This window comes from Rattus norvegicus, chromosome 4, assembly GCF_036323735.1.
Source record: "Rattus norvegicus strain BN/NHsdMcwi chromosome 4, GRCr8, whole genome shotgun sequence".
NCBI lineage: Eukaryota > Metazoa > Chordata > Mammalia > Rodentia > Muridae > Rattus > Rattus norvegicus.
The window spans coordinates 87,357,839-87,384,940 of record NC_086022.1 but is presented as its reverse complement, the minus strand read 5'-3'; the positions used below and the strand labels follow the sequence as shown (position 1 = coordinate 87,384,940).

The following is a 27,102-nucleotide window of genomic DNA, read 5'->3' as shown; positions in this document are numbered from 1 at the left end:
AAATGTGGTACATCTACACAATGGAATATTACTCAGCTATCAAAAACAATGACTTTATGAAATTCGTAGGCAAATGGTTGGAACTGGAAAATATCATCCTGAGTGAGCTAACCCAATCACAGAAAGACACACATGGTATGCACTCATTGATAAGTGGCTATTAGCCCAAATGCTTGAATTACCCTAGATGCCTAGAACAAATGAAACTCAAGACGGATGATCAAAATGTGAATGCTTCACTCCTTCTTTAAAAGGGGAACAAGAATACCCTTGGCAGGAAAGAGAGAGGCAAAGATTAAAACAGAGACTGAAGGAACACCTTCAGAGCCTGCCCCACATGTGGCCCACACATATACAGCCACCCAATTAGACAAGATGGATGAAGCAAAGAAGTGCAGGCCGACAGGAGCCAGATGTAGATCGCTCCTGAGAGACACAGCCAGAATACAGCAAATACAGAAGCGAATGCCAGCAGCAAACCACTGAACTGAGAATAGGACCCCCGTTGAAGGAATCAGAGAAAGAACTGGAAGAGCTTGAAGGGGCTCGAGACCCCATATGTACAACAATACCAAGCAACCAGAGCTTCCAGGGACTAAGCCACTACCTAAAGACTATACATGGACTGACCTTGGACTCTGACCTCATAGGTAGCAATGAATATCCTAGTAAGAGCACCAGTGAAAGGGGAAGCCATGGGTCCTGCTAAGACTGAACCCCCAGTGAACTAGAGTGTTGGGGGGAGAGCGGCAATGGGGGGAGGGTGGGGAGGGGAACACCCATAAGGAAGGGGAAGGGGAGGGGGAGGGGGATGTTTGCCCGGAAACCGGGAAAGGGAATCACACTCGAAATGTATATAAGAAATACTCAAGTTAATAAAAAAAAAAATCAGAGCAGTTCTGATGATAGGATAAGCTAATATTTTTACAGTCTCTCAATATAAGAGTAGGATTACAGATTTGTGTTAAAATTTTCATGAGAAGAAATAAAACTAGTACATTGTATTTTATTGCCCATGATAATAAATGTGATGAGTATTCACTATAGTGATACTGAAACAAATCATAAAAATATGACTTCAGCTAGGCATGATGGTAAATTTCTGAGTTTGAAACTAACCTGTTCTATATAGTGAAATGTCAGGCCAACTCACCTACACATAAGGCCTAGTCTCAATAAAGATAAAAATACTTCAAAAAAAAAAAAAAAAAAGACTGTCCTCCTAGCTGCCTGGAAGATAGGCTTCTCCTGTTTGCCTTTGGAACAAGATGTAGAACTCTCAGTTACTCCTGTATCTTGCCTGCCTGGATGCTGCCATGTTCCCACCTTGATGACAATGGACTAAACCTCAGAACCTGTAAGCCAGCCCCAAATAAATGTCCTTTATAAGAATTGCCTTGGTCATGATGTCTCTTAACAGCAGTGGAAACCCTAAGACAACTTTCTTACCTCATCCTTTTACTGGGACTATAAACAAGTGCTATCATCCTTAATGGGAACAATTGGCCTTTATTGTAAGCATTCCACTTAATGTTTATTTTCCCACTAACTTAAATGTTGTGGGACTGGAGCAATTAGCCCATTCCCTGGCTCCTCTTTCCATGTGTGGAAGACTGTCAGTCAAGCACTTCCTTTTTAGGATACCTTAAGTATGGTTTGGCTATTTTGAATGGTTCTCTGATACCTTAAGAAAGATAGAGCGTGACCACAGCTGCTTATTGACAAAATATCTGGTTGCAGAAGGCTCTAATCAAACAGTATTTAAAATCACTTGTGCTGGATGTCTGCCTTCACAAGCCCTGCTAAACCCTAGCAGCCATTTTTGCCTATACCAGAAAGGGTACCTTCCCTTTGTGGCTCAAAAAAAGGCTTGTGATTGGTGCATACTGTCTTTTATTTTCATGAGGGGCTCTGTATCCCACACACCCTTTCTGGCTATGTAAGTAAATTCTCCAGAACATCTTTTGGGGTTAGCTTGGGGATTCCCTTCTGTGTGGCACTACAAAAAGGTTTCTGTTGGGACAAGAGGTGCTCTATGGTTAAGAGTGCATACAATTCTTCCAGAGGACCTGCATCAGGTGGCTCACAACTACCTATACTTCTTCCTCCAGCCAATTCTAGCTGATTGGCCTCTCAGGCACCTGCATGCATGTGCACAAACCATATATATATATATATATATATATATATATATATATATATATATATATATCCTCTGCTGAAAGTGTGTGTGTGTGTGTGTGTGTGTGTGTGTGTGTGTTGTGTAGGCCAAGTGTATGTGAGCATGCAGATTTATATGCATGCAGAGTGGGATACCAGGCATCTTCATACCTTCCTCTGTTATTGTCCTATCACAAGTCAGAGTCTCTCACCAAGCCAGCGGTTCACAGTATCTTTTGCTAGACTGGCTGGCCAGCAAGCTTTCAGGACCCACCTCTTTCTGCCTCTCAGTGCTGGGGATACAGCAATGTGTCTGGCTTTATATTTGGATTTGAGGATTCAAAGTCAGGTCCTTCTCTTTGAAGAGCAAGTGTTCTTACCCATTCATCTATCTCTCCAACCCCCATGAGTGGTCTTTTCTGGTCTACTTTTGATATTTATTATTAGGTCATATTGAACTGGTACTATAAAGAAGAGATAGGCAGAAATGAGTGAAATGGGAGCTGCCAAGAAGGCAACAGGGCAGGAGTGTGGCAGTGTTCTAGAAGCAAGCTGCAGAGAGCAACAGGATAGGGAACAGAGGCTGCAGAGGCTGTGAAGAGCTAAAGACAAGAACCTTCCAATCCTTAAATGCCAAGGGTCCCTACAACCCAGATAGAGAACTGTAACACAAGGACCAAAGAGTCCCAACATCTAAGAATTGTCTAGATGCTATAACATTAGCATGCATATCTGGTTTGGCTAGTCATTGCTGGAAGCCTAGGATTACTGCTAAGTGCTGAGGAAGCTAGCAATTGAAGCCCAGAGAAATACTTTCATACCTAAAACCCTAAGTCTCTAGATCCTCAATCCTAGAACAAAAGACCCTTGGCTTTCATCTCTACTAGTTGCAAGTTTCTGGGTCACCTCAATCCCTAGACCGAGGGCATTCAAAGATCCCGGACTATCAATTCCAGAAAAGCCTCTCCTGTCATACTTGTGTTTTTTTTTACACATCTAGCGCAAAGAGATCCCAGCAGCGGACTGCTAACAGAATTGTTGGATCACATGGTAACTCTGTAAAGGAAAAAACAAAAAACAAAACACTATTACGAAATCATTGGGGAGGCCCTTGGTCCTATGCAGGTTTGATGCTATCCTTGAATTTACAGAAATCTGCCTACCTGACTCTGCCATGCTGAAATTAAAGGACTGTGCCACTATGTCCAGATTAAACTTTGTATAATTTATCGTTATAGGGGTGACTTATGACTCCCATATACACACAGTCAAGATGCGACAAAGCAGCCGCATAATTACAAGTTCCTTGGGCTCAGTGCTAGGTGTTCATAATGACCTTGGTCAACTAGATTTTCTTTGCATTATTATTACAGGGAAACAAAAATGGAGTGGATAGATACATTGTATATGAGCACAGCTAACTATATTTTATATGAGCACGCTTAACTATATTTTCTTTGTATCATTACAAGAAAGCAAAATGGGATGGATAGATACATTATACACGACCGCAGTCAACTAGATTTTCTTTGTATCCTTAGAAGGAAGCAAAATAGATACATTGTCTGTAATGCATTCTGAGGGCCCGTTAAGCCCCTCTACCAAACTCGTACTTTTAAATGGTCTCATGTCGTTCATACGCTCCTCTTAAACTTTGAACTCAATCTGGAATTCCTGAGATATCCTTTCTCCAGCCTCCTGCCAGCTGGGATTAGAGGCGTCTGCCACTTTACCTGCTTTTTGTCTTGTAGCCACCCCTATTCTCGAGACTGGACATGGAAGTTAGGAAGTAGACAATTCTGAACGTTTTTTGGTTTTGTTGTAACACGTATCTTCAAGCAAATCTATAATTTTTTTGCTTGCTAACAAGACACGGCAAGTTATAAATAACAGGCATAGACCACAAGCACTTGCTGCTTCAAGGCTCTGCTTTGAAATCTGGGGAATGGAGGGGACAACTGCAGCTACAAGCGCCGCTGAATAGAACTTTCCGAACTGCTTTTTCCAGGCCACGCCTGAGGCTGGGTGGCCCCACGACCCCGCTCCACGCACGCGCCCTAGCTGCCGGGCGGTAGCCCGGGAAGCCCCAACACAGACGCCGGCGTCACCTCGCACCGCCTCCGCCCTTCCTGCTTTCCGTTTCCTTCCCGCGCCTGCGCGGCTCCGATTGTTTTGGCTTTCCGGTGGGGCAAAGGAAAAGGGCGCGGTGAGCCAGATGAAGGCGGGGTCCAGGCGCGGACATCTGGGAACCGGCAGAGCCGCTGCTGGAGCGGGCCAGGGCGCGGGCGCGGGCCGCAGGCCGTGACGGCCCAGCCCAGGAGGCGCGAGGAAGCGGAAGCGGGGGCGGAAGCGAGCGGCCCGGATCCCCGCAGCGACACGCCCCCGCTGTGCGTGCGGCCGCGTGAGTGCAGCCCGGCGGAGCGGCGCGGTGAGCTGGGCGGCCGGGGCCGAGGTGAGCCCGGTCGGACGCGAGGTGGGCGGCCTTTGTGGGCCGGGGCGGCGGCGGCTTTCAAACTCCGGCGCTTCCGCCGAGCGCGCGGTGTTTCCGGCGGGGCCTTGCGCGGGCCGCGGGGCTCGGGGCGGCGTCCTTCCGAGGCAGAGCTGTTTTGCCCCGCTCGTGTCGCGGCAGCTGAAGACCGGCGACCGCGTCCTTGCCTTTTTTTTTTTCTTTCTTTCTTTTTCTTGGCACATCGGCAGTAACTAAGAGTTAGCCAGGTTAGCCGGGGTTCTGTTGTCCTCGGCCTGCGTGTGCTCTACTGTGGGAAGGGGAAGCTGCCCTTTGAAACCTGTTTGTTTTAGAGGGAAATCGTGGGTTTGAACTGGACTCATCTTCTCCTGCTAAATCAGAAGACCGTTGAATAGACTGTTCGCTGCCGTAGTGCAGTTGTTTTGAGTTAACGTGTGCTCTCCCCCACTTCCCGCCCCATCAAACTCCTGGCCTACTAGTTTTAAGATTTCTTTTTATAGCTACTTAAAGGAAAGGAAATACGTATTCTCCGGGCTGCAGCTCTCTAGAATTTCCTTGGTGGCCCCTCGTAAGTTAAGCAAGAAACTAAGATAGTAAACTTGATAGACTTTGCTTTGTGAACAGCTATATCAGCTTTGTAAAAGACTGGGGAAAAGACAGTGCTGGTCACGTGTTGTTTATACATGAATCTGTAAGTCTGGCTCAATGAGCAGACACTAAAGAACAGTCCTATCAGGAGAATGCTCTGACTGGAATTATATTTTCTTCCTGTGAGTTAATACATTTTACTTATCTTCTTTTCTTTTGCGTTGTGAATTGTTCCCCAAATTTGAGTAATATAGACCATGTCGGCCTTTGGGTAAAGCTCTTATTTGTAACCTAAGGTCTATTTGAAAAGTCAAGTCAGTTGTTTTTCCCAGTCTCTGTGATGTGAAGTGTTGTTGCTCTTTTTGTCTGTCTGATAACGTTATGCCTTTCTGCTTTGCTCTTTTGTTAGTTAAGCGCTTTTTCAGGTTCTTTTAGATCAGGGCCAGAAATCTTAGAGGGTATAATTCTTGGCAACTATGGCTTTTCCGTTGAGCATACTTTGTATGTAGTCCGTGTGTTTCCACGCTGTTATTTCCTCTATTCAGATAAGTACTGTAATTATTCTCCCTTTTATTTCCATAAGCGCAGTACTGTAAAATGTTAACTTTTCACTTAAGGAGATGACAGAAATAAAAGGAGTCATGGTAATTAATTAGTGAGGCCACTGTAGAGTTTTCTTTTTAGCTAGCAGAAATAATGAGAATTTCTTAGTTTCTATGCTTTGAATATTGAATGTGTTTTAGATGTTTGTTAAATTCCTAGAAACCTGAGGTGTGTCTTGAGGTATACTGTATTAATAGTGTAACCCAGGCTTGCCTTAAAATCCTGCATCAACCTGGAGTTGCAGACTAGTACTAGCATACCATGCCCTATTGAATACAGTCTTGAAAGCCAAAAGATACCTGGTTTTCCACAGATTTGCATGCGATTTAGTAAACTGTTGACCACCCCCCACCCACCCCTTCTCAGCCATATTCCTAAGACAGTTGGGGCTGAGAAAATGATGAGTTTTGCTGTCCTGAAACGCGTCTTGTTATCCACCAGTCTTGCCCTGTTTTTCAGAGTTTGAATAAAGCAGATACATATGGAACTTGAGTAGTTAAGAGCGTTAGTCAGGTTGGTCTCAAGCACTTAGGTGTAGGAAGGAAGGTGTTCTTGATGTTTTGGGACGATTGGAGTCCCTAGATCCTTTTATGGGAAGGAGAGGTGGTCATGGGATAGTGAAGACAATGAAGTGTAACAGGACCATCTTTCTTTACTCCACTCATATAAATGACAGTGGTGACTCGTAGTGCCTTTCATTGCAAGCAGGGGCTTCCAAGAACTTTACCTTTATGGTTCACTTATTTTTGTTACACTGGGGATGCTAAGCAAACACCCTACTTTTATTACTGAGCAATAGCCCCAGCCCTTGTTTGTTTTTTAAGTGACAGGATCTTGCTGGGTAACCTAAGGTTGGCCTGAGCTACCAGGATGCATTTCCTCCCCTGCCCGCTTTTGGAGAAAGGGCACACTCAGCATCAAGTTTTGAGTTCTATATTTCTGTAAGGAAACACATTTTAGTATTAATTAATTAGTAGTAATTAATGTTAAGGGGCTCTACCCCTTATACTCTATATAAGAATGTGAGTATCCAAGATGATACTTGCATAACTTGGGGTATCAGGAATGGCAAGTTGATTTAAACAATGTTGTTACAAAGTTACAAAAACAGTTCTTGGTTCTCTTGTCAGTAATTGTTTTCTGTTGTACTTGGAGGAACTGACCCAAGAAAACAGTGTTAATGGAAAATTTTGGGTCAGTTTTGTATCAGCCAGGCCCCGCCCCTTCTTGAGACTGAGTAAAATGGAGAGGTAAAGGAGTGATAATTCAAAATGGCATCCTGAGCTCAATGATTCTGTCATAGGCCCTGGGTAACTTACTGACCATACTGTAGTGTAAGAGCTTGTCCTTATGCTTCAGTTTACATAAGTACGCATCAATAACCTGTCTGAGCTGGGAATAAAGGAACATGTAGGAACAGACCTGAGCTCCAAGGTTTATTAGAGGAGGGAAAATTACTGATGTCAGATTTGCCATATTTTAAAAGCAAACAAACAAAAACCCCAGCCATTCTCAAAACCCTTTTACTTTTTCTTGTCACAGCTCCCAAAATTCATTTGTGTAAGATTTGTCATTTAAAGATCACATAGTGAGCCAGGTGTAATGGTGCACATCTTTAATCTCAACACTTGGGATGCAGTGGTGGGCAGATCTCTTAGTTGAAGGCCAGCATGGTCTTCATGGTGAGTTCTAAGACAGCCAGAGAGAGACCCTGTCTCAACAAAATAAAAAGATCAAGTTTCTTTTCTAAACATTCTCAACTTTTTTTTTAAGTACTTGAAAGGAAGCTGCTACTGACACCCCTTTAGTCCTCCCAAGGATGTGACCTCTCTTAAAGAGACACTTGTTTAATGACTATGCTATTATGGCTCTCTGTCTTTAATTTTTCTGCGCTGACATCAGCCATCCAGGGTTAATCTTGTTGGGCTGATAAATTCATACTTTGTACCATCTAAAAACTCTGTACATTTAAAAAACTAACTTCATTAAAGTTTCATTTACAGCTTAGCGTGGTAGTTCATGTGTGGGTTATTGGCATTGGAGAAGCTAAGTCAGGAAGACGAGAGTTCAAGACAAACCTGATTATATAGGGGGCTCCAGAACAGCCTGACCTACAAGGTGAGACCCTGTCTGAAAAAGACAAAAATAGGGAGCTACGTTGGGATACTGTGGCCTTGTAACTGAAATCTCTAAGCCTGTTAAGAATGTGGAGATTGGGCCTTTGGGAAGGGATACAAAGTTTCACCAGTGATTGGGACTAATAAAAATTGTACAATGTGTACAGTGCTCTGTTTAAGGCATTGTTCAAGGATGACCCTGAAAAAGCTGTGGAAGAGTTCTGTTTTTATATGAGCAAACTAAGGTGCACAACTAGTGAGCTGCAGAAGTGGGCTTTCCCCCAGAGTCATTTCCACTTCTGTGCTTTTGTACATGCACATGCACATGCACATGCACACACACCACAGTACTACTTGTCATCTAGAATCCCTTGGATCCTTTTCAATAAGTCTTCAGCCTTCTGTAGTGACACTTGCAGTACTGAAAGATGGCAGCAAGAGATTGTACTTACTACAATTGAATACCTGTAACTTGATTCCTAGAGGAAGACCTTCGTGTGTGTGTGTGTGTGTGTGTGTGTGTGTGTGTGTACGTACTATGTATGTACGTACGTACGTACGTACATGCGTGTGTACACGTGTGTTTTCCAGTGTGTTTCCTGTGCTGGGATTGAAGACAGGACTTAACACAGCTTCTTGCAGGCTAGGCCAGTGCCCTGTCTATCACTCAGCTGCACTTGCAGCCTTTGTTTTACTTTTGACTGGCAAGTAATTGTATATTTTGTGGAATACAATGTAATTCTTTAGAGATTTGTTTTTTAATTAGGTATGCATCTCTGAATGTGGGTAGACCCAAGTATGTAGGTGCTCTAAGAGGTCAGAAATGTCAGATACCAGGCTATTATGAGATTGATGGAGATGCTGGAACTGCATCTACGTCCTTGCAAAAGCCATCCCTCAACCTCAGCCATTTCTTCTAGAACAATTTAACGTTTTGATGTGTACTTTGTAGAATGGTGAAGTTATTTCATATGCTCATTGTCTCACCTTGAGAGAGGGGGCAAGAGAGACAGAGAAAGACAGAAATATTTAAAATCTACCCTTAGCAGTTTTTTGTTTTTTTACTGTTTGAGATAGGGTCTCACTGTATAGCCCAGTGTCTTGCTTCCTCCTGCTGTGATAAAATGCCCTGACCAAAGCGACATGAGGAAGAAAGGCTTTATTTTGGCTTGAAGTTCCAGGTTCTAGTCCGTCTTGGCTGGGAAGCCACAGGAGCAGGATTTTAAGGGAGCTAGTTACATTGCATCCACATTCAAGAGAGAGATAATTGCTAGTCTCAGATTTCCCTGTTATATCCACTTAGGACCCTCTGCCCAGAAACTGGTCTCTAACAAAGATGGGTCTTACTTAATGGGTCACATGAACTAATGTAATCAAGATAGTCTCACTTAGCAGACATGTCAAGAGGCCCGTCTCCCAGACGATTAGCAGTTTTTATATAATAACTTATTCTTTATATAATAACGTATTTATTTCTATGAAAGGCCTCACAGTGTAAGAGATTCTGATAAACTTATTTTTCCTGTCTAAAATTTTGTAATGTAGCATCTACAAGCCCTGTTCACATTCTTTTTGTCCATCACTGATCCTTTAAAGATGGGGTAGCTGAAGCTGGCATGTAAGTATCTTGTGTAGCCCAAGTGGCCTCAAACTTGTGATAGTCCTCTTGCCTTAGCCTCCCATGTTCAGGGATGTATGGTAGCTGTCACCATGCCTGTCCTTTCCTGCCTTTGACACCTCATTTTTCATCCACAACTCAGTTAATTTTTGATAGGTCTCATTTTCACATACAGTTGTGTTTATTCTGAACTTTATTCCCTCTTACACACTTGGAAAATGGGTACTTACACATGCTAGACAAACTCCGCCACTGACCTGTCTTCCAACACTTAATACTCTTAAGACAAAGTGAAATGGACAATTCTCACAACAGACACAAACCCTCCAGTGTAACCAGCAACTATGTTGTGCATGTACAGTGAATAGCATGCCAGTCTCTTGCCCTGGCTTCATCTCGTCCTTGTATTTGGTAAATGTTTTTTGTTTTGTTGTTTTTCCTTATTTGTTTGTTTTTATCTTCCTGCTTCAGCCTTAAGAGCTGGGATTATGGGAATGTGTATTAATATTGTAGAAACATGTCTTTTACACATCTTGTGTTTTTCAAGTGTTTGTGTAGGCTGGTGTAGTTAATAAAACAGAAAGAAGCAATTTTGAGTAGTTTTGGATCAGGTCATTATATATAAGCAGTGGTTGTGTTCTTTTTCTTTTTTGTTTTGCTTTCTAGTCAGGGTCTCACTATGTATCCCTGGCTGGCCTGGAATTCATTATATAGACCAAGTGGTCTCAAACTCATAGAGATCCTCCTACCTTTGCCTCTGCTGTGCTTAGGTGTGCACTACTACAGATGGCCTTTGTATTTCTGATTTTGAGAAAAAAAATCTAGTCCTATATATCCCAGGCTGGCCTTAAACTTAGAATCTTCCAGCCTCAGCCTCCCAAATGCTGCCTTTCACGTGAGCATCACCAGTCTTGTCCCTTGATCATGGACTTTTGAGGTCACAGACGCAGGCATTCTTAATGCCTCAGATGTTGGCTGGGATAACAGGTACTTAATGTGTGCCTAGCCAAGAATTTTTGAATCTGTAACAGCGTTTCTCACCATGTGTATATATCTGGGGAGGGATAAGACATCCCTTCACTTTTGGGCTTGATTCTTTTTTTTTTTTTTTTTTTTTTTTTGAGCCTTAATGAAGGGTCCACATATAAGTACAAAAGTGTTTTCAAAGTCCACTGAACCAGAGTAGCAGTGTTTGAATAGTAAGAGGTGTTAGATGAAACTTGGTGTGTTGGCTCCTGTCAGAAGTTTACTATGAATTTGAGACCATTCTGGACTCGGACAACCTGGACTATAGATAGATACCCTGTCTCAAAAACCAACTACCAATTTAAAAAAAAAAAAAATCTCGAAGTGTAGTATATACAGTATGTCCAGGTAAAGTTAATTAACAATCATACTTAGTTCAGTTATCAGTAATTTAAGTCTGTGCTACTCCTTGTCTTTATGATCCAAAGAGAAAATAATTCTAACAAAAACTATAGGTATATATTTTAGTCAGTAGCTGTTCATCCTGAAAAATTGTAAAGACATGCATAGCTCCCAGGAAGCTGAGGCAGAGGTACCCTTGGGCTAACCTGGGCTACATAATGAGATCCAGCCCCCCTCATCCTAACCCCTGCTCCACGGAGGCAAGAATGCTTGCCTAGTATTCAGGAAGCCCTGGATCTACGTATACTGTATATGGCATATCCCTGCAATCTCAGCGCCCTGGAGGTAGAGGCAGGAAGATCAGAAGTCCAGCCTGAGAATATGAAATGATATACTGTGTCTCATCAAAAGTAGATTTAAAAAAAAAAGTCCGTTCATTTGCATGCTGCTATTGATGGTGATATGAAGGCCAGAGCCAAAATATATTGTCTTTGAGTTGAAATAATACATGTTTTGAAAATATGCCTGAAAATTAGGTAAATGAAATTTGTATGTTGACAAAACCCAGAATATTTAAGTAGATACTAAATAAAATTTCCCTTTTCGTTGGGAGTAGCTTTCAGTGGTAGACAAGTGCTTGCTGAGTGCCCATTTTACTTGTTCTGCAGTGTGTCTTAAGAAAAAGAGTAAAGTGCTCTGTGCCTCTGCCAATAGTTTGTAGTTTGAGTGGGGCATAGTAGTATGAGCTTGTAGTACCAGTACTGGGGAGGTTCAAGCAAGAGAGTTTCAACTTAATGGCCAGCCTTGGCTATGTATAGCGATCTCTCAAGAAATCAACCAACTGAAAACAAAACAAAACAACCCAATAACCCATAAAACAGTGCCCACATTTGGAGCTTAAGCTGACCCTGTCTTGGAATAAAACAACCTTGGGCTGGAAGTGTACTTTGGTAGAAGAAGGCCTTTGATTTGTCCCCATTGCCCCTTGAGCTCAAAATTAAAAGGAAAGCTGTATTTCGGGGAAAATGTTCTGATACCAGCTTCTTACAGTTACCCATTTTATTCTTTTGTCTGTCTTTGGTGTCTCTCACTGGTTTTAAAGAGACCTTTAAAAAAAGTCATTTGTAGTTTTCACTGTGATTTTTAGTTAACAATAAATGGATGTGGTATTTAAGAGCACCGGTGGTTGGTAACTCAGCACCTCACGTGTAAGTACTCATATCAATTAACAGTAGTTGAATTCATTTTAAGTAATATTAGCTTATCTTCTAAAAACTAAACAGTTTCTTCAATACTATGCAAAAAAGGATGTCAACTTCTATTGATAAGATGTATGTGATTTATTGTTATTGCTATGCTGGGAATTGAGCCTGGGGACTTGAATACGCCAAGTGTGTGCTCTATGATTGTTCTATATCACCAGCCCTTTAATTTTAAATATAATATAGAATAATATGCAAAACAGCTGTTGAAAGGAAAAAAGTAAAATGTGGTGTTATATACAGTAAATAATGGGAATAGTGTTTGAGATTTGCTGCTGTGATTGGAGAGAACAGCTTTAAAGGAGGAGAGGTTTGGCTATCATGGCAGATGAGAAGCAGAACAGTGACAGGAAGGGGCTAGGGAAATACCCCCAGGAATACCCCCTTCCCCGAGACCTGGTCCTCCCATCAGTACCCAATCTTACAATTTAACTGTCTCCCAGTAGTCTTCATAATTTGAATCAGTGGATTAAACCATCCTCTCATTGAGAGATGACCTTGCCTCAGGAACCACCCACACAGACATCTCTCTTCAGTTAGACACTGGATTTTAATGGTTCTCACTCCAATCAAGGCAAAAGTCAAAATGGGCTTAGAGTATTAAGGATGTCTTTCCGACTTTTTTTTTTTTAAGAGCAAGGAATTTTGTTACAGAAAAACTTGATGTTGGGCATCTCATTTGCTAATCGCCCTGAACTTTGTATATGCACAGCTCAGGTGTGGAAGTCACAGGACAACTATTCCATGTTGTGCCTTTGGTAAAGATGATGTGTTCAGTTATGGAATACTTCCTAGATTTCTTGAGATTACCTCTATAGAAATATGTAACTTCAGATTTTAGAACATATCTCAGTCTAAGAATTATGAATAAAGGGCTGTAGGTGTATGTTAAGAATGAAATTTTTCCAAAACTTGACGAGCGTGGAACATTGCATTATAGCTGGTAGCAGCCAGTGATGTTAGGTATTAACTTGAGAGACTGCAGGGTAAAACTTAGACTTATGATGTGCCTTTCAGATCTAGAAGGACAACAGACCTCCAGGGGTCCAGTCTTGCTTTGCCTTTACACCTGTTTCAGTTACTTCCATAGTTAATTTGCTGGAAACATGACAGTCTGTATGGGGTTAGCAATTCTGGCAATTGTTTGGTTCCAGCCCAAAGATACATTGTGATCTCTTTGGTGCCCTGAATAATTGATACTTTGTAGGAGAAAGCAGTGGTTCTAATACATTAAAATTACTTCCCTTTCTGATTTTGGAGCTCAGGATTAATTATCTAATTTAAAATTGAGATAATTTGGGGGGTTAATTTATGGGTAGCCACCTATTTGGATTTCCCTTTTCATTTTCTGCTTATAGTTCCTTTGACATCACATGTTATAAATCCTGAGTTCCAAATATTTTTTAAATTAAGCCATGATTCATTTTAATTTGTTTGTTTTAAATTTTTTATTATTTCTTGTTTTACATGAATTGGATTTTTCCTGCATGTATGTTGAACCATGTATATGCAGTGCTGAAAGGGCCAGAAAAGGGCTCCAATTCCTTGGAACTGGAGTTACAGAAAGTTGTAAACTGCCATGTGGGTGCTAAGAACTGATGCTGGTGCTGGAAGAGCAGCCAGTGCTCTTAACCACTGAACCACCACCCTAGCTCCAATATTTTTTAATGAATGTTATGTAGTAGAATTTAGCTGTGTTGTCCCCATTGAGTGGTGTTACATTTCTTGTTATAGCAAAATAAATGATAAATAGCTTAAGGAAGGGCTTGTTTTGGCTTACAATTTGAGAGTATAGTCCATTGGGGGCAAGGGATGACACAGCTGTCACATCATCCCACAGTCAGGAAGCAGCAAATACTGAATGCTACTTCCCACTGACCTTTCTCCTTTCTATTCAGCCTGGGTCTTTTCACATTAATCTAACCTAGAAACTCCTTCACAAACATGCCTAGAGATTGGTTTTCACAGTGATCCTAAATCTTATGAGGTGACAGTCAAGATTAGCCAGCCAGCTATTCAACAAATTTTTTGTTGAAATAAGCTCGTCTTCTTGCTTTCAAGTCCTATTTGATCATGTCTAATTTCTTAGGGGTACTTTTGGGTTTATTGGTGATTTAAAATGCATTTCAATGAGAGAGAATGGGCAGGGGGAGACACTTGTTCTTTCAAATATTCTGACAACTTAAGTTCAACTCATTAATTTGGAAAACAATTTGTATGGTAAGGGTGTTTCTATGTAACTTGTTATTGTCACTCAAACATTTCTAAGAGAACACACTACAAAGAGATAAATTATACATACTTGTCTTGTGTAGAATTTAGAGAAGAGATGTGACTCAGTGGAGTGCTTGCCTGGTATCTTGCAAGGTTCTGAACTCTTATCTCCATCTCCTCAACAAAGTACATGTTTGATACCTATACATACAGATGTCTGCACAGTGGAATGTCTTCAAATTTAGAACTAGCACAGTTTGAATCCAGTTGCTGTGTAGTCTTTATGAACGTATGGATATGTTCAAAGAGCCATTGCCAAAGAGGGCTTCTGTTTGAGTTTTGGTTTCCCCTTAAATTGCACTCAGGTATTGCTGTTAAATATCTAAAAGATCTGACTTTTGCAATGTAAATTTTTTAGAGAACCTTAGAATTGCCTGGTTATTCATTTGCTTATTTTCTAGGATGTTTGTATCTTGTTTGGAAGGCAAAAAAGTTTAGAGTACAACTGTTAATTTTCTGCTGCCTAGTTATTTTAAGTGTTTATGACTCAAAACAATTCATTTCTCTTGTTTCATTTTTGTACTAATATCTGAAAATGATTAGAAGTTCACAAATATAATGCATATCAAAGGTTGTTGATTTTAAATATTGTGTTCTAAAAGCTTGATCTACATATTCTAACTGACCTTTTTTCTTTTCAGTTCTGCAGAAAACCTACTGAACATAAAATGTTGCAACAAAATCTACCTCCTGTACTTTTCCCCTTTATTCATGAGCTTCACAGTTGCAAATTTGAGCAGGATGTTTGGAAAATCTGTTGAAGAACTGTAGCGCAGGATGACCTAGCAAAGATTGTGAGCCTGTAACAAGATACTCATAGTGGCTGTGTCAGCTCTGTTCTGAATGCTGCAGATAACAGCAAGTGAACTCCCTCCTCTACTTCTCAAGTATTCATTTGACCTTCCATCAAGAAGGACTTTTCTAATCTGTTCTTGAAGATATTAATGGAATACAATCATGTCCACTCAAGAGGAAAGGCAGATCAATACGGAGTATGCTGTGTCCTTGTTGGAACAGTTGAAACTGTTTTATGAACAGCAGTTATTTACTGACATAGTGTTAATTGTTGAGGGCACCGAATTCCCTTGTCATAAGATGGTTCTTGCAACATGTAGCTCCTATTTCAGGTAAGTAGTTTGTCTTGTTTAGTTTGTAAGAAAAGTGTCATTTAAATTTCTTTATTATTCTGTGTGTGTGTGTGTGTGTGTGTGTGTGTGTGTGTGTGTGTGTGTGTGTTTACATACTCAGCTATGCCAGAACAAGCAGCGGAACCCACTGAGCATCTTACTGGAGATGCTGCAATGATGCTTCAGCAATACAGATTCTTTAAATGTTAAAGCTTTTGGTTTTTGGTTTTTGTTGTTGTTTCTGTTTGTTTGTTAGACAGAATCTTCTGTTTAGCCATCCTTGAATTCATTATGGGGACCAGGCTGGCCTTGACCTCCCAGAGATCTATCTGCCTTCCTCTGCCTTCCACGTGCTAGGATTAAAAGCATATACCACTATTCCCAGCATATGTTCAAGTTTTTAAAACTCCCATCTCCATGTTTTACTTAAATTTTTATTTCAGAAGATGCAATATTTGTCAGAGAATTTCCTAATGTCATTAAAGGACAGATGACATTTTCACTAATGTATTAAATATACAAAAATTGTTGAAATTGACCAAAGTTTTACTGCAAGGTGGCATAAAAATTCAAAATACTATTTTTCTTGGAAAGAAAAAAAGAATAGATAATTTACTCTTTTAGAAACTCATAATCATAATAAACTGAAGAATTATACAATAGACTGATATTTTTAGGGGATAATTGTTGCTGCTTAGATACTAGCTTAACAACAACAGCAAAACTAGGTGCCACCTTAATAGTAACTTGATTACTATTATGCTTGTGGTACCTCCTCAGTCTTACCAGACTCCAGCAGTGTAGGGACGCCTTGTGTCCCAGAACTTAGAAGTTTATTTAGTTACGCTCATTAGAAATAATAGAACGTTTTTTCTTCTTTAGAGAAGAAAGGTTTATTTTAGTTCACAGTTCCAAGTTACAGTCCATCTCAGACAAATAATAAAACTTTAAACTTTCAAGATGATTGTCATCTTAAAGGCTCTTGAGAATAAAAGCCAAGGTAAAGAAAGAGACAGGATGAATAAGGGAACATAAATGTATACTAAGTGTGTTCCTGTTACAAGCATTTGCTTCTGTTGCCTGTTTGTGGCACCTGAAAGCAAGACAGACTAAATGCCTTTGAAAGTCGATTTACCAAAAAGTGTGGAGATGGTACAATCCTCAGAGCCCACTGTGCCAGTTCCCCGTTCAGTGCCGATTACTTTGATTTTGGTTTGTGTTGTGGGCGTTCATGCAGTTTCAGACACAGATTTTCCTGTCTGTTACAGAGCCTATGTGCAATAATCAAGCATGTTTTACAAGTGGAGGTTACTGGGTTTCAACACCAGTTGTGCTTTGGTGGCTCTCAGGTGCAGACTTAGATGCTATATATTAAAGAACTTTTCACATGACTGTGGGGTCATTTTTGTTTTCAGACCCATTGTCTTAGCAAGTGGTAGAAATTCAGTTTTAGGTTCAGTGAATGGATCCCTGAGTTCATAAGCTCTCTCTTCTTAATGACTTAATTGTAAATCTTAAGCCATTTTTAAAAAGAGCTTTATGCTTTTGTTAGAGATTGGCAGCTGCATAGTCATGGAGTTGGGTTTTTTTTGCCCAGGTCAGTCTTTATTTTGTGAACTTGTACAATTCTCCTGCCTCAGCATTGTTAATAGAATAGATAGAGTTAGTTATTTTAGCAATTATCTTGTATAATATTAAACTACGCAAGAGAAATTCTATTACTGTTTTCTGTGTTGCCACTTCATTTTTTTCTTAAGTTTGTAGCTGTCCAAATAACATATTTTATGTTATGTAAAGTTTTAATCACATTCAGAGAGGAGGGGAGGGAGGGAGGGAAACAAGCAGTTCATGTGTGGAAGCCAGAGTACCAGTTGGAGGAGTTTGTTCTGTCCTTTCTCTCTGTGGGTCCCAGGGATCAAACTGAGGTCATTAGGCTTGGCAAGCAAGTATCTTTTTTGCCAAGTCATCTTGCTGGTTTGAAGACAGTGCACTTTAATCTCTCATTAATACTGTTTAATATTGCAATTTAAAGGCAACAGTATTTTCAAGGCTCCCATTATTTATTATTAGCCAGTTCCTTTTATTTATTGGTTTATTTTGTGTCTACCAGAAGTTGCCTACTCGTTAAGTCTGCACCACATGTGTGCTTGGTGTCCATAGAGGCCAGAAGAGGCTTTTAGATCCCTTGGAACTGGAGTTGTAGATGTTTATGAGCTACCATGGGGAATTGAACCTAGGTCCTGGCAGAGCCTGTGCTGATGAGCCATCACTCAAGCCACCTTTTCAAAGTTGTGATTTTATGTGTATGTTGGACTGCATGCAGTGCTCATGGAGGCCAGAATAGGGTGTTGGATCTCCCAGAACTTGAGTTATACACATGGTTGTAAGCCATCATATGGGTGCTTGGAACAGAACCCAGTCCTCTGGAAGAGTAGCCAGTACTCTTACCCACTGAGCCATCTCCCCACCCTGTAGTTTGTTCTTTAGCTTCTGTGATGTTTTGGGAAAAGCAACTGCTTATATTTATTGAGAACATACAATAGTTTGGTACATGCGTATAATTAAAGCTTTGTATCATTAAGATCATGTGATTGGACTGGTTTTATAGCCACAGAAGAAAGCATACTAATTACCTTTTCTTATGTTTCTTTTGTTCTAAGTAGCTTATGGTATATGGCTTAATAATACATCTGTCTCAAATATTTTTAGTTGGATTCTGCCTTTAGAATTCAGGATTGTTACATACACAATTAATTCTGCTTTTTATTTTTTATATGTGTTTATGGTGTGTTGCAGAGTGCACACCACTTTGTGTGTATAGGTCAGGGACAAACCTCAGGTGTCAGACTTAGCCTCCCATTTTGTTTGAGATCGTCTCCTTGTTTGCCATCACATAAACCAGACTCCAGACTTGCTGGGCATTCCCTCTCTCGTTGTAGAAAACTGGGATTACAGATGCTAGTGGATCCTGAGAATTTGAACGGAAATCCTCAATACATATGCAACAAGCATTTTACCTGCTGAGTCATCTATCTCCCCAGTATCTAAATTCTGTCTTTAAACTAGTTGTGATTTTTTTTCTTTTGTAGTTTGTTACCCAAATAGTAATTGTATTTTGGTAAAATTTACTGATCATTTTGTACTCAAAGTAACTGAGTTACTACTTGAGAATTACTCAGCAATTTTATGATACTTGTTACATCATTATGTGATTCATTATTTGGTTTTTAAAAGATTTATTTACTTTATATATCTAAGTACACTGTCGCTGTCTTCAGACACACCAGAAGAGGGCACCGGATCCCATTACAGATGGTTGTGAGCCACCATGTGGTTGCTGGGAATTGAACTCAGGACCTCTGGAAAAGCAGCTAGTGCACTTTTCCAGAGCCCATCTCTCCAGCCCATTTTTGTTTGTTTGTGTTTTTAAGCCAGTTTAGAACTTTGACAAAGGGTGAGCAATGTGTCTCAGTAGGTAAGTGTGTTTGCCACTGAGCCTAAACCTAGGTAGATTTTCCAGAACCCACATGGTGGAAGGAAAAAACTGGCTCCCACAAGTTGTCTTTTGACCTCCACGTACTCACCATGGCACACATAGGCACAAATGCAATAAACCAATCAATCGGTCAATAAATGTACATTTTAAAAATGTCTGTGGTCACATTGGTTAGGCTCCTGCTACATTTAGTGTTCAGGAAGCAGTCACTTACTGAAGTCGAGTGTTCTTGTGACAGTATTAGGTAACCATTCTCACTGTAATCCTTGCCTTGTGGGTGAAGGAAAACCACGTGTCTGGTGCTTCAGGGATTTTTGCAGTTCTTTTTTCAGTTTGAGGGTTTGAGTGAGTGTGATTCATACTCATATTCTCTTTCTCCAGACAGATGAAGCTGGTAGCGATAAATGTTCTGGGCGTCTTTTCTAAGAACCCTATCCTGACTCAGTCATAATAATTTGTGTTTATCTTTTAGCCTCAGGTGGGACCTAAGAGCCACGCTGATATCGGTTCCTGTGTTCCCTCATTGCTTGCCTTGATTTTAACATTTGTCCATATTGCTCATTTTGTATTGTATTAGGAACCACCAGTAACTTCAGTTCCTCCTGCAGTGTGTGTGTTGAGGTGGGGTACTATTTCAGCTATATAGGCTACAATCCATCATGAAAAGCCAAGGCAAAGGACCTGAGACAAGCTGAAACAGCCCAAGGGCACGGCTTCGCCGCTCTCCGCAGTGTAGCCACAGCTGTTGCTGGTTCTTAGGACTGATGCCAGCCAGCTTCGAACCCACAGTGATCCTCTTGCTTTAACTGCCAGGTGCTGGGTTTGCGGTGCAAGCTGCTGAGCCCAGCAGCAGGTGTATTTATATTATTGATGGTGCGGGTGCTGCTGGTGTGTGTGTGTTGTGTAGTCACTGGAGAGTAAGCCTGGGGTATCATATGGGCAAGGCAAGAACTTTCCGATTGAGATAAACTGGCCCTTTTAAATTTTTGAAAATTTAAAAAGTTTAGTCTGGCTTTCAGCTTCTTGTTTTCCAGCTTTGGCCACAGCCTTCCAGATAGCTGACTCCACAGTTCGATAGCCATACTTCAGTTATGCCGAGGAGTGTTGCATGCATCTCACTGTTTTGGGGGTTTTGTTATTGTTTGCTTTTCAGGAATCTTTCAAATCCCCCCCTCCCCCCCCCAAAAAAAAAAAAACAACAACAACAAAACCAAAAACTGAGTTCTACTACAATGTTGTCTACCTGGTGGGTTTTTTGTTTGTTTGTTTGTTTGTTTTTTAAACTGGAATTCTTAAGTACGGTTCTCTTGCAATTTCTTTTTTCTGGGTGGGGGAAGGTGGGAGGGATCTTCCTTATCCTGCATTAATGCCTAACCTCCAGTTTCCCTCTACTAATGCGTTCTTTACTGGTGATGATACTCTTTCCTTTAGACTCAACTGGTCTTCACATACGCACAGCCTGACTTGCCTTTTTCCAATGAACTTTTCCTTCTTGGCCCTACAACTTGTTAATGGTTAACATTTTTTCCAGGTATTTTATTGAAAGTAAACAGGTAGCTTTGACTCTTATCTACTTTCCGAGTATCCTGTTCTGTGTTCAGAAAGGAGCTAGACTTTATCAGCCTTTTGTACTCACTGTTGGCATAATCTGTCTCCAGCTAGATGCCTGCTCTAGTTTCATAGCCACTTTTCTAGTTTGCACCCTGTGCCTCTTGAGCTGTTTGTGTATAGTGTATTTGTCTTAGAGTTCGTCATGATTAATGCAAGCTTCAAACATTGTCTCCTTTACTGTTTACAAGATTACTCAGAGGCAGCAGGGAGACTGGAATTGAGCCCAAGGCCTCATGTATGATACACAAAGTACTCTACCACTGAACAGCCTTTCCAGCCCTGTCTGTTTAAAGGCCTGTGACCTTCTACTCATCTTTTTCGTTTTCTACTATACTGCATGAACTTTATTCAGCTTACCCACATGTGTTATCCAAAGTGAATGCCTTCCTCGTCTCTTTGTAGACTGAAAGTTAGTGACTGTTTCGGTACTTACTCTTAATTCACTGATACAGGAGCTTTTTTTTCTCTTGAGAATGCAGTAATACTCTTCCAGATAAATAATAGGTAAGGTGTCAAGATGTCTCAGTACTTGCCATCAAGCCTGAAGTTAGATAGACCCTCCAGTTCCACACCGTGGAGGGACAGAGCTGACTCCCAGAACTGGTAACTGACCTCCACACATGCACTGCGGCCTGCACCCTATCTCACGCACAGTGAAGATGCACAATAAATAAAAGCAACTTTTTTTTAAAGTACACTTTTTAAAGTTTCGGTCTGAGCCGTGTGTAATGGTGCGTGCCTTTAATTCAGCAGGAAGCAGAGAGAGATCTCTGAATTCCACAGCCTTTTCTACATAGTAAGTTCCAGGACAGCCAGAGGCACACAAGTGAGACAACTGACTCACAAAACTTGGAGTATAGTATATTGCCACAGTGTACTCTTTCTAGTATAATTTCCTGCATACTTTTTGTAATGGAGCTGCATGGTTTTTAGGAAAGTTAGTGATGTATAAGCTTTTTAAAGATGGAATTTATACACCATAACATCCACCCATTTCAAGTGTGCGGTCAGCTCTCAGCAGCTTCCTTTATCACACATTCAGCTGCAAATAAATGCTCTGAGAAGGAAAACCTTCCAGTCGAGCTACTTTTCCTGTATTTACATTGTTTGAGGTATGAGGCTGGGTGACATTGAAATTGCGTGGTTTTGCCTTCCATGTGTGCAGTGTTCTATATTTGATTCCCAGCACCACATGAACCAGGTATGATAGTGCATGTCTATAATCTCAGCACTGGAGGGAGAGGCAGGAGAATCAGAGTTGAAGGCCAGCCTAGATAATCTAGGCGTGTTGATACATAGATAAATAGGTAAGTAAACAGTTTAAAGGTATGTGCTGGGTTTATACATATGTGCCTCCTTTTTAAAAAGGACTTGGCAACTTTGTTTTTGTGTTGAAGTATCCAGGAGCCGTCCTCCTTGGATTCTGATGACAGAGTCATGCTACCATTTGCATTGTCTAATTGTAAGCACCTCTGCTGCCCTGTCTGCGTGTTTATAATCATTTCTCATCCCTCCCACAGCTCTAGCCACCTGCCAGTCAGCTTTCTGTCAGTGAAGATTTGGCAGCTTTTGGGCATTTCATGTAAATGAACTCAATATGTGGTCTTTGTATCTGGTTTCTTCACTGAGCATGTTTTTGAGGCTCATTTATTTATCAATACTTGTTTTATTGCTGAATAGTATTCCATTACGTGACGGTGAGGAATAAAGTCATTTTGATGTCCTCTGTTAAAATGGCTTAGTGGTTATTGTATGGCTTGTCTTGAACCCTGGATTATATATGATTTTCTCGTGGTCTTTGAAGGGGGTTGTCTATAAGTAAATAGAATTATCAACTTATCAATTAAATTAGCATCCTGTGGTACCTAGTTTGTTTTCATTTATAAGTGTGTTTCCCGTGTCCTGCAGGGCCATGTTCATGAGTGGACTAAGTGAAAGCAAGCAGACACACGTGCACCTGAGGAATGTGGATGCTGCTGCCTTGCAGATGATAATAACTTACGCATACACAGGGAACTTGGCGATAAACGACAGCACTGTAGAGCAGCTCTATGAAACCGCTTGTTTCCTACAGGTAAAGCAGGCCTCTCCCTGATGACGAAGTGTAGCTTATCTCGTCAGTAAACAGTATTTCATTGATGATAGTCTTTAGCCTTACAGTCTTATTGCAGAGTTTATATGGGTCAGATTTTGTATATAAAGTGTCGAATTAAAAAAATAGGATTTTTTTCAGTTGGTAGTTTTATGACAGGCATATAATTTTTTCTCTCTCTTTTTAATTGGGTATCTCTTATATACATGTCAAGTGTTATTCCCTTTCCTGGTTCCCTGTCCATAAGCCCTCTATCCCCTTCCCCCTTCCCTTCTATAAGAATGTTCCCCTCCCCCCACACACACACCCCTGACAGTCCCCTACACTGGGGGTCCAACCTTGGCAGGACCAAGGACTTCTCCGTCCATTGTGCTCAGCAAGGCCGTCCTTTGCTACATATGCAGTTGGAGCCATGGGTCAGTCCAGACAGGCATGTAATTTAAAAGTATGTGCCAGAGTAACAGCCATATTGGTGTAGAGATGTTAAATTTGCCCTCCCTCCCCATTTTCCAGGGGTAGCACTATATTAAACACAAGGTCATAATCTGTGTGGGTTTGATTACAGAATTAAATTAAAATTAAAAATTAATAAGCTGGTACACTCCTGTAATCACAGTACTAGGGAGGCTGAGGCGGGAAGATCACAAATTCCAGCGCACCCTAAACTCTAATGGTCGTAGAATTATATTGAGCTGCTAAGCAGTTAAGTAAAATGGATGACTAATGCATTTTAGTATGATTCTAGTCTGTATTTCTCAGATTACCCTTTCAGATTGTAATAGAATGTGGGTATTTTCCCATCTCTTTCCCTGTTTACGAATAATACTTTGTACTTTGGAAACTGGTGTTTGAGCCAGGCATGGTAGCGAGAGGTGAAAGTGAGGAAGGAATCAGAGTTTAAGGCCAGCCTCAGCTACCTGTAACAAGACCCTGTCTACAAAAACAAACAGGAAACAGCAGTAAACAGGCATTTAGAGAATTTAAACAACTCCTTAAATCTGAGATTACCAATGTGTGCCACTTACCCAGCCTGAATAGAACAACAGGTAAATTAGGCTATTGGGCAAGAGGAAGAAATGGAAAATGTATATAGTCTAGGAGTCTAATGTTGTCATTTGTAGGAAATTGTCTCTTACCCCAAATGTATAAAACTTGACATTATGGGACAATCTGCTATGGAAAACCTATATCTTAGATAAAAATAAACTGGAGGATGGGAGTATGGTTCTCAGTGCAGGGTCCTGGGTTCAAATTCTGAGCATGTTTTTATTTTTTAATTTTTTTCTATTAATCATCTTTTCCCCCTTATTTTAGGTAGAAGATGTGCTACAGCGTTGCCGAGAATATTTAATTAAAAAAATTAATGCAGAGAACTGTGTACGGCTGTTGAGTTTTGCTGACCTCTTCAGTTGTGAAGAATTAAAGCAGAGTGCTAAAAGGATGGTGGAGCACAAGTTCACGGCTGTGTACCGCCAGGAAGCCTTCATGCAGCTGTCCCACGACCTCCTCATAGACATCCTCAGCAGTGACAACTTAAATGTAGAAAAGGAAGAAACTGTGCGAGAAGCTGCCATGCTGTGGCTAGAGTACAACACAGAGTCACGATCCCAGTATTTGTCTTCGGTTCTTAGCCAGATCAGAATTGATGCACTCTCTGAAGTCACACAAAGAGCTTGGTTCCAAGGTCTCCCACCCAACGATAAGTCTGTTGTGGTTCAAGGTCTTTATAAATCCATGCCCAAGTTCTTCAAACCCAGACTTGGGATGACTAAGGAGGAGATGATGATTTTCATTGAAGCATCATCAGAAAACCCTTGTAGTCTGTACTCTTCTGTCTGTTACAGCCCCCAGGCAGAAAAAGTTTACAAGTTATGCAGCCCACCAGCTGATTTGCATAAAGTTGGGACTGTCGTAACCCCTGATAATGATATTTACATAGCAGGGGGCCAAGTGCCCCTGAAAAACACAAAAACAAATCACAGTAAAACAAGTAAACTGCAGACAGCCTTTCGAACTGTGAATTGCTTTTACTGGTTTGATGCACAACAAAATACCTGGTTTCCAAAGACACCGATGCTTTTTGTCCGGGTGAAGCCATCTTTGGTTTGCTGTGAAGGCTATATCTATGCAATCGGAGGAGACAGTGTTGGTGGAGAACTAAATCGGAGGACTGTAGAAAGGTATGACACTGAGAAGGATGAGTGGACAATGGTGAGCCCCTTGCCTTGCGCTTGGCAGTGGAGTGCAGCAGTTGTGGTTCACGACTGCATCTATGTGATGACATTAAACCTCATGTACTGTTACTTTCCAAGGTCTGACTCATGGGTAGAAATGGCCATGAGGCAGACCAGCAGGTCTTTTGCTTCGGCCGCAGCTTTTGGTGATAAAATTTTCTATATTGGAGGGTTGCATATTGCTACCAATTCTGGTATAAGACTCCCCTCTGGCACTGTAGATGGGTCTTCAGTAACTGTGGAAATTTATGATGTGAATAAAAATGAGTGGAAAATGGCAGCCAACATCCCTGCTAAAAGGTATTCTGATCCCTGTGTTAGAGCTGTTGTGATCTCAAATTCTCTTTGTGTTTTTATGCGAGAAACCCATTTAAATGAACGAGCTAAATATGTCACCTACCAGTATGATTTGGAACTTGACCGGTGGTCTCTGCGGCAGCATATATCTGAACGTGTATTGTGGGACCTAGGGAGAGATTTTCGATGCACTGTGGGGAAACTTTATCCATCCTGTCTTGAAGAATCTCCATGGAAGCCACCAACTTACCTTTTTTCACCAGATGGAACAGAGGAGTTTGAACTGGATGGAGAAATGGTTGCACTTCCACCTGTATAGGGGAGTCGAGGGAGTGCACATGCTGAACTTGGGATATCCTTTGCTAAACCAGAGGATATAATAGGACAGAGTATGAGTACATAAAAATCTATCTTTGATACATTTTATTTTTATGCCCTACTTAATATTTGCATCAGTATAATATATATCAGTGTGTCATACAGAAAGATATGCTTCTGTAATATGAAATAGGTTATTTGATAACTGAGAAACTTAAGTGTATCATGTGAGCATAAGAGTCTGGATGATGTAACATTGTTAGCCCTGTGTATGTACAGTCCAGAACTTCACTTTTAAAAGTAATCTCCTGTTCCCAGTGTGGAATTTCAGAATTGTGCCGAGATCATTTTAGTGTATGTATTGAATTCCTGTACTTCCAAAGTCCTGGAATATAGGTTTTTTTGTTTTTGTTTTTGTTTTTGTTTTTTTTTAGTATAATTCCGCTGCACTTAACACTAATATTCATGTTGGTATAGAAATGTCTTTTAAATCCTATACTATGGTTGAGCAAGATCTGCTATACGTCTATGGTATTACACAGGGAAAGCTGTGACTGCAGGATCAGTCTCACTATTCTACTAGGTGCATGTATTCCCTTCCCACTGACTTACACTCGTCTCTCTAGAATACAGGTTGTCCAGTCAGCTGGTCACTTACCAGGTGTGGACTTACATTGCTGGGCTTGCAAATTGCTAGTCCCTCATTGTGCGGGTCTATGTGGAGCTTTAATCAGTAAATGTCTCCACTTCCTATATTACATTAACGTTGGCTCATGCATATAACCACCTGCTGCTGATGTAGTTATCCATCTTAAAAAGATTTAGAGTGGATTAACCAGGTCATTACATCTTAATTTAATAATGAGCATTACTGTAGAGTGATTGTGTATAGGTATCTAATAGGTGTGTTTTTTTTTTTAACCTGATGTGTGTATGTTTGGGGGGCTAGGATTAGAAAGGTGAACTGTGCAGGAATTGTCTGCACTGTGCAGAAGAGCAGATCCGAGTGCTGCTCTGCCATTAATCCCAGGAACCACTAGCAGTAGTGGGGCGCCACCAATGTAACATGAGCACAGGTGCCTCATGACAAACATGGCTGGCATGTTCAACTGCATAATGCTCTGGCACTGTATTTTGAATGACATTAATTTATTAAATAAATTGTATATAATCAATATCTGTTGTTGGTTTCTTTTGTGATGGGAATGTTCTAGCTATGCTTTTATTTGAGGTTTTGCCGAAGCAGATTAGGTACTTGAAGGTGCTTTCTCAAAAATGTTTTTGAGATACACAGACACACACACACACAGACACACACACACACACACACACACACATGCACGCATGCTCGCGTGTGAGAGAGATAGCGAGACAGAGAGACAGAGAGGGTGAGAAAGACTGATGTCAGGGTCATTTGCTTGTTTCCTTCTAGCTGCTTTGCATCTTTCTTCGGTCCCATCGTCCAACATT

The 27,102-nt window shown here is 40.9% G+C and overlaps 1 protein-coding gene across 6 annotated transcripts; it reads left to right on the top strand.

Annotated features, from left to right (window-relative positions):
- The first annotated feature begins 4,541 nt into the window (after positions 1 to 4,541).
- Kbtbd2 (kelch repeat and BTB domain containing 2) lies at positions 4,542 to 26,808 on the top strand. 6 transcript variants are annotated; one of them, XM_063286037.1, is made up of 6 exons: positions 4,732 to 4,875; positions 7,822 to 7,936; positions 9,481 to 9,553; positions 15,099 to 15,584; positions 22,600 to 22,765; positions 24,098 to 26,807. In XM_063286037.1, the coding sequence occupies exons 4-6, from the start codon at positions 15,415 to 15,417 to the stop codon at positions 25,631 to 25,633; spliced, it is 1,872 nt and encodes a 623-aa protein (XP_063142107.1). In that variant the 5' UTR covers positions 4,732 to 4,875; positions 7,822 to 7,936; positions 9,481 to 9,553; positions 15,099 to 15,414; the 3' UTR covers positions 25,634 to 26,807. The 6 variants fall into 6 exon arrangements, with proteins under 6 accessions (NP_001101331.1, XP_008761114.1, XP_006236610.1 ...); XM_008762893.4 differs by lacking the exon at positions 9,481 to 9,553 and having other exon boundaries at positions 4,716 to 4,875; XM_063286038.1 differs by lacking the exon at positions 9,481 to 9,553 and having other exon boundaries at positions 4,720 to 4,875; positions 7,810 to 7,936.
- The last annotated feature ends 294 nt before the right edge of the window (positions 26,809 to 27,102 follow it).

What these genes read in the sequence shown, in the direction of transcription:
- Kbtbd2 (NM_001107861.1), top strand. Translation starts at nt 15,415, where the DNA reads ATGTCCACTCAAGAGGAAAGGCAGATCAATACGGAGTATGCTGTGTCC. An exon ending in ACATGTAGCTCCTATTTCAG is followed by an intron (nt 15,585 to 22,599) that starts GTAAGTAGTTTG and finishes CGTGTCCTGCAG; the next exon opens with GGCCATGTTCATGAGTGGAC. An exon ending in AAACCGCTTGTTTCCTACAG is followed by an intron (nt 22,766 to 24,097) that starts GTAAAGCAGGCC and finishes CCCTTATTTTAG; the next exon opens with GTAGAAGATGTGCTACAGCG.